This window comes from Chrysemys picta, unplaced genomic scaffold (genome assembly GCF_011386835.1).
Source record: "Chrysemys picta bellii isolate R12L10 unplaced genomic scaffold, ASM1138683v2 scaf2573, whole genome shotgun sequence".
Lineage (NCBI taxonomy): Eukaryota > Metazoa > Chordata > Testudines > Emydidae > Chrysemys > Chrysemys picta.
This window is the reverse complement of record NW_027055276.1, coordinates 1-7,016: the sequence shown is the minus strand read 5'-3', so window position 1 is coordinate 7,016 and position 7,016 is coordinate 1. Positions and strand designations below refer to the sequence as shown.

At 59.2% G+C, this 7,016-nt stretch overlaps 1 protein-coding gene across 1 annotated transcript; it reads left to right on the top strand.

The window, feature by feature from the left end:
• The first annotated feature begins 404 nt into the window (after nucleotides 1–404).
• On the top strand, nucleotides 405–4,138 carry LOC135980300 (protein maestro-like). Its single transcript, XM_065580331.1, has 8 exons — nucleotides 405–522; nucleotides 667–781; nucleotides 1,004–1,159; nucleotides 1,343–1,525; nucleotides 1,883–2,035; nucleotides 2,881–3,015; nucleotides 3,290–3,359; nucleotides 4,079–4,138. The coding sequence occupies exons 1-8, from the start codon at nucleotides 455–457 to the stop codon at nucleotides 4,096–4,098; spliced, it is 900 nt and encodes a 299-aa protein (XP_065436403.1). The 5' UTR covers nucleotides 405–454; the 3' UTR covers nucleotides 4,099–4,138.
• The last annotated feature ends 2,878 nt before the right edge of the window (nucleotides 4,139–7,016 follow it).

The window sequence follows — 7,016 nt, the reverse complement described above, 5'->3', positions numbered from 1 at the left end:
CTATTTACTGTCTACTTTGAAGGCTTTGGGACAGGCCCGGCCTGTCACTGAGCCACTTCACCCCTTTTCTGCAGTGGGCCCTGGGGGGCAGGGCTCAGGGCAGCAGGGCATTCAGGGGGGCACTGCATGTCCTTTTCTCCCCAGGGTCAGTTTCCTGGGCGGGGCGGGGAGGAGCAATTTTCACATCTTTGGAGGAGAGCGAAGGGCACATCTGCAGACACTCCCCCCTGCCCCCACAGTTGCGGGGGGAGAACCAAAGGCAGAAGTGGGGCAGCTTCTAGGCTCACCCTGATCCCTTCAGTGCTGCAGCAAGGGAGTCCTGCCCGCCCCCACCCCGCCCAGAGAGCAGGAATCCCCGCATCACCATCTCCTGCCTCCTTCTCTTCCCAGCATGGCCGTGCAGGCCCTGGCGCGGGTGCTGCGCCTCAGGGGCAGTCAGCCAGCTGTGGAGCTAATGGACCAGGAGAGAGGCTGGCAGCTGCTGGAGGAGGCCCAGCCCGAGGGGTTCACTCTCCTTAGCAGGTGAGGACAGAGGCTGGAGGAGTCACGTTCTCGCTCTGGAGCCCAGTGGGGCAGAGATGGGAGGGGGTGGCCGGGACCGGGCCGGATTCCGGCATGTGCAGGGTTGTCATGCACACGTCAACATGAACTCTTGTTCTCTCCCAGGGCCATAGTGACCCACCCAAACCTGGCCCTGAAGAGCATCCCAAAGCTTCTCCTTCCCAGCCTCCAGGCCAGCCAGGAGGGCGAACGCATGGCCTGCACCGCCCTGTTCGCAGAGGTGAGCCTGGAAGACCAGGGGGGAGGGTTAGCCAGGCCCAGAAGCTGATGGAACAGGGGGCCAATAGCTGGTCAGTCAATGAGAGATGGGCCCGGTGGTGTATTGCTTGAACAGCAGTCGGTACAGATCTATGTCACCTCCTGGCCCCTGATCATACTCCCTTCCCCTTGCTCCTCCTGGCCTCGCCCAGCCCTCTCTGACAGCTCCTTTCGGTCCCTTTAGTTCCTCGGCAGCCCCCTGCTGATGGAGAATGAGCCCAAGGCGATGCGGAAGCAGGTTGTGAAGGCCATGCTGCAGCGGACAGAGGACAGCAACATCCACGTTCGAGGCAGAGCGCTGCACGGCCTCAGGAACGCAGTGACCGAGTTCCCGGACAAGGTGGGTCTGGAATGGCAGGAGACTAGGCAGAGAGGGCTGGGTAGGAAGCGCCTGGTTCCCCTTCTCCCCAGCCTGTGGCTCCTATGGAGCAGACTAGGCTGTAGGCTGACTTGCCCGGACTCTGCTTACACTCAGGCTGACAGAGGGTTGCTCACCGAGCGGCGTCCAACCCCTTCTCTGCAGGTCAGGAAAAAGCGAGACAAGATCCTGGAGAGTTTTGTCCACGCCGTGTGCGAATGCTGCGACCCCCGCACCGTTCTGGAAGCCATGGAAGGGCTCTGCTGGATGCTGCGGGACCCCAAGGCGCCTCTGAAGGCTCACGTCGCCGTCCCACTGGCCCTGCAGGCGAGAACGTTCTTTGAGGATGTAAGTACCAAGCAGGTCAGGCCCCATGGCGCTATAGGGCACCCCACAGGGGAAGGTGCTCAGGACCTGCCTTCCCGTGGAGGGGGCTCAGTGTCCGATGCAGGCACATTTCTGGATTTGTGGGGCAGCTCAGCTCCTCTGCTAGGGAAGGCAGGGATGCAATCATTCTTGGGCCCTGGGCCCACAATTGTTCAGCAGCCCTGGGGCCCAGCAGGAAAGAGGGGAGTTTGCAGAGAATTGTCCTGTCGTTTGAACTAGCTGAAACCTCTCCGGGCTCCGCAGCTGCCAGGCTGATTCCCAAAGCATGTGAGGGCCTGAGCCTGTCCCCTCTAACCACCCTGCGCCCCCTGTCTGCAGGAGACCAGCGGCCTGAGGCGGGCCTCCATGGAGCTCTTTGGCCACCTCAGCAAATTTGTTTCCAAGAAGTCATCCCTCTTTGGGGCTGAGGTGGAGAAGAGCATGGGGACACTGCTCATCCACCTACAGGACGGGGACCCCCAGGTGGCCCAGGTGAGTGCAGCTGAGGGCTCATAGGGGCAGGGGTGGCTGGGGGCATTCTAACAACATGGCAAGGATGGTGCAAACTCCCCCCTCCAAGCCCCAGATCTCCTCAGTGCTGCCCTGTGGCACCCAGGACCCCCCACTAATCCAGCCCTCCCCCACCCCACACAGAGCTCTGCCAGCCCTCAGAGTGTAGCTGTGGGGTAGATCTGTGGGGTTTCCTTCTCCTCCTCCATTCCCCACAGGCACCTCTGGCCTCCCTGCCCAGCCAGCCTCTCCGCGGCTGTGGCTCCATTTTACAGCCTGCCCTGTTTAGTGGCCAGGTCCAGGTCTATCTCTGGCCCCTAGCAAGTGACCTAACCCAAGCAGGGCCACAGGGAAGGGCAGGTCGCTGAGGCCGATTGGGTCTCCATTGCTGCTGCCCTGCCCTCACTTGTGTGCTAGCTCCTGTCTGGGAATGACCAGCCTCCTGCAGCAATCCCACCACAACCCGCGCCCCAGCCGAGTAGCAGCCCCCGATAGTGCCTGGGATTGAGGGGAGGCCAAGTACGTTGGTCACCGGGCAGTGCTGTTAACCGCCCACCGGGGACCCACAGGGAATGGCCCCTTCCCTGTTCCAGGAGTGTACCTCCCCGGCCCCAGCACTCGGGCCTGGCTCCCCTCAACCCAGCCAAGCTGGAGATGGGGGCTGTGGGGGCCTGGGGAACAACCGTCAGGCCAGAGGAAATTCTGCAAAGAGGTGGCTCCTTGCTGCTCCGGCACAGCGGAGTCTCCCCAAGCCACACAGAGCCTGCGAGTTGGCAGCCTGTTGCGCTCAGGGACTCAACCAGTTTCCTTCTCGCCCTCTCTGGCAGGCGTGCAGGGTGGCATTGCTGCAGTGCGCACCCTTCCTCAGCTACCAGCCCCTGCGTACGCTCGTGCGGAGCCAGCTAGCCGAGGGGGCGGCCCCTGCCATCCCCGCCTTCCTGAGCGAAGCCTGCAGGATCCTGGTGAGTGAGCTCTGGGGTGTGGGCCCTGCAGGACAGGGGGGTGGGAAGACCTAAGCACACAGGGAGCTTCCCTGCTCCAGGGAGCCCCCTCACTGACTCAGCCCCATCCCCCACCCTTGAGGATGGCTCCTGTACAAGTCATCTCTGTCCCATGGGAGGAATCAAGGGGGAGAGGGCTCTGACAGCCAGGGGTTCCTCACCTCCCTACCAGGCAGCTCCCCTCAGCCTGGGGAGGATGTGTGGCTTGGGACTAACTGGGTTCTTGGCTTCCCAGCTCCAGGACTGCCCAGGGAGACTGAGCAAGAAGGATGCCCTGAGAGCAGCAGCTGCCCAGCAGCTGATAGGTAAGAAAAGAGCTGGAGCTCTTCTTCCTATTATCCCTCCCTGCCCCATGAGTCCGGGGCCCAGCGCCACATGCACACTCCTAACAGGGGGGAGGGGCTGACCTCTGTTGTCCACACACAACCAAACCCAACTCCCCCCCCCCACCTGCTCCTTCCCATCTCCCTGGGACAAAGGGGGAACCAAGACTCCCTGCAGCCAGATGCGAGAGGGCTCTGCGGCCAGAGGGTCTCCTCTGCCCTGGCCCTGGGCAAGCCTGGCACCTGCAGCAGGAGCAGGCCCGAGGGAGAGATCCTGCCTCCCAAAGGTCTCACCCTGGTTCCCCCGCACCCCACCCCGCACCCGCACGAGGCACTGGCCCCAGCCAGGTCCCCCTGCAGCCTGTACAGGGAGGGCAGAGATTCACAGGAAGCCCCAGCCCTGCCCACCCCAGCTACCACCAGCCATGCAGGCAAAGAGCCAGGGCAGCAGCTCTGCCACACTGTGCTTCACGCCAACTCCCAGTGGGGCTTGTGTGCACAACACCTCTCCTGGCCTTTTTGGGGCACGAGGCCAAAGGCAAAATGATCCCAATAATCTTGGGGACTGACTCTCCACCCAGCTCCTTCCCCTCCTCTGCCCGGATGGATTGGGGGTGGGGGGCACCTTGAAAGACAGAAATCCAAGCGGTGGCTGGTGCCCTGCATGCTGTTAAATAACCAGGCCCGCCTGCCTCCCCTAGGATACATGATGGACAATTGAAGCCAGAGAAGAGCAGGAGGCTTGGACCGCCCACCCTGCTGTGAGTCACGGCTGAGGGGTATTGCTGTGCTGGGAGGAGGGGCGGGGGGAAATCGGGGCAGGGATCTAGGGGCAGGGGGCAGCAGCCACATCGCACGGTGGCTGGGAGCCAGAACCCAGTTGAAGTGACCTGCAGAGCGTAGGAGCAGGGAGAAAACCCTTGGGGCTGGTTCTGGGGTATCTTCTCCCCGGCTATAGTTTGAAACTCCCTGCCCTGTGGGGTGTTCCCATCCTGGCCCAGGCAGGAGCCATGGCTGGTCAGCAGGGTCTGGGAGTCAGAAGTGAGTTATTCCTGGCAGGCAGGGGGCAGTGGCAAGCAGAGAGGGGGTGGACTCCACAAGAGGGAGGGAAACCACCTCCTATGGGAGACCCGGCTGTTGGAGGAGACTTTTCCCCCTAATCCCTCACCAGCGGGGCCGCGGGCAGGGACTCTGAGCAGCCCCAGCCAAGGGCGAGGCCGGGGGTTCCTCTGAGCCTCATTTGGTGCTAACTCTGCAGAACCTAGGCTGGATTGCTGCCTGCCCCCTGCAAGTGGAAGCTCCAAGAGCCCCTGCACGCACGGAGAAGCTGACACCACCCCAACCCCCCACCCCACCCCAGCCCCAGCTATGCTTCTGGGGATATGAAATTCTACCTCTGAGTCTCCCTGCCTTCAACAGCTGATCATGCCCCAAAGGGCTGCACCAGAGCTGAGGAAACAGAGCCAGGTGCTGAGGAAACACATTCCAGGGCTGGAGTGTGCAGTCCAACCCCTCCCCCGCATCACGGGCATTCGTTCTGTCAGAGGCTGACCCTGCCAGCTGCTCACTAGGCAGAACCCAGCCAGGTGCTGAGCAGACTCTCCTAGGCCTGGTGCTTAAATACCTGGAGAGGCTGCAGTCAGCCCAAGAAGGGTGGGCAGGGGGTGGCGTAGAGTCTCAGGCTGAACTGCAGGCCGCAAGCAGACCCAGCGTCACTTCTCACAGCCCCAGTCCACTGAGCAAGAGGGGAATAAGGCTGCTGCAGCCAGAATTTCCTTCACTCCAGTAAACTCCTCTCCCCACATTTCCTGACACCCTCCCTATTTACAACCAATGCAGTTGGCTGCTTTTTAAAGATAAGTGCAAGTTGCAAACTCAGTTTTCTTATCCATTTCCTTCTTTGCAGACAAAGATTCCGGCGGAGAGAAATTCCGGCATAGTTCTTCCCGCAGGTCTAGTTACTTAGATGCTCTGCTCACACAGGCAGGCTGATCATATGGGCTGGACCACGCTGCTGTGTGGATGAGGGAAGCCTATGGAAGGTGGGGTGTAAAACAGCAGCTGACGTAGCCTAGATGGGCGCATACTCACTGAAGATGCTCAGACCAAACTTGGGTCAGGGAGCAATGCTGAAACAGTCCAGCAGAGGGAGCCACCGCAGGAGTAATGGGCAAGCTGCCAGTAGATGTCCCCATATAGGCAAGAGAGCACTTGCACAGACCTGTGAGAAAGCAGGAGGATACCCAGGTTACTGCCTTGCAGAGTTCCAGAAGGGAGGGGTCTCTTTCTCACCAAGATCTACCCGAGCTCTGATCTCTAGGGCAGGAGCCTTTTATTTGGCTCCACAGGCCTCACTCATACACCTGCCAACCAAGCAAGGCTTTCGAGCTCAGTTTGCACCATACAGAATGAACGGGTGGTCAGACTCACTCACCTCTAGGGCGCCCTTTTTGTATGTCTAGGACTTTTCCATCTTCTCCTCCTCCACTGAGGGGAAGAGGATGGAAGCTCCAGCTCTTGAATTGGGCTATTAGGGACACACACTGATCACCAGTGACTTATTAGGGAACTAAATAGGGAACCCGGGAGACAAGGGTATTTCCCCGACCTGCCTATGGTGGAGAAACATTAAGATTCAGGTCCCAGGAGTCCAGAACCTCTCGAGTTTGCCCTCTACAATCCGTTATCTCTGGATGGAGCCTAACAGAAAAACAAGAGATTAGTGGCCAAGGGCACAGAGGGCTGCCACGTATACCCTCCGGGAACCAAGGCTCAGGAGAAAAGGCTAGTGGCCTGCCAAGCAGCAGCAGTCAGGCTTGGCCTTCTCTTGCCCCTCAACAAATCTTCCCCAGAACCTCTGTGCTACATGCAGGCTGCCCGGAGGGTATCGCTCAGTGAGAATTCACCTCTGGCAGGCAGCCCTATCAAGAGGGGGCGGGATCAAAATTACATGAGCCCAGGATGAGCTTCCTCTCTTGGACAGTAGAGCTGGGCAACCTGCTGCAGAGGCGAATGCTGCAAATCCAAAAAACATCATCATCATGTTCAGCCTCACCTCCACGAGCAGACGCCTGGCATGTAATCAAGGCTCCATTTTGTCCTCATCCAAAACCTGAAATCAAACTCTTACCTTCTCAACATTAAAGACAGTGATAGATGTCCTTGTGTAAACAGGCAGAGAGGTTATGCAACTTTGTCGGAAACAGGCACTCAAATACTGCACTGATGGGGGCCTTATAAAGATGTAGACAGATGATAAGTAGCATCTTTATATAGGAGATCCTTGAACAATGCACCAAGCTATTGGACTCAAAGCAAGAACAAACTTCTCTTGTTCACCTCTCAGTAGGAGAGCTCAGGGAAGAGAAGAGTGAAGCCACAGCTCGTATCGAATCTGCTCTTCAGCAGACTACACGCTGCACATCAGACGTACAGCAGCAGTGTTGGTGAATTAATCTAGTACAGTGGTTCCCAAACTGGGGTTCGCGAAATGTTACAGGTTGTCTGCGGGGAACAAATTCCCTAACGGCGGACAGAGCTGTCCCTAGGGACCCTGGGCAGCATGGGGCCAGCAGCCCGGAGCCCCTGGACGTCCAAGAGCGAAGCAGATCAAAGCAAGCATCTCTATCACACTGAGAT

Bases quoted from the DNA above. Each gene is read 5' to 3' on its own strand.
- LOC135980300 (XM_065580331.1), top strand. From the start codon at position 455: ATGGACCAGGAGAGAGGCTGGCAGCTGCTGGAGGAGGCCCAGCCCGAG. The intron at 1,160-1,342 runs GTGGGTCTGGAA...CCTTCTCTGCAG, and splicing joins TGACCGAGTTCCCGGACAAG to GTCAGGAAAAAGCGAGACAA. The intron at 2,036-2,880 runs GTGAGTGCAGCT...CCTCTCTGGCAG, and splicing joins GGGACCCCCAGGTGGCCCAG to GCGTGCAGGGTGGCATTGCT.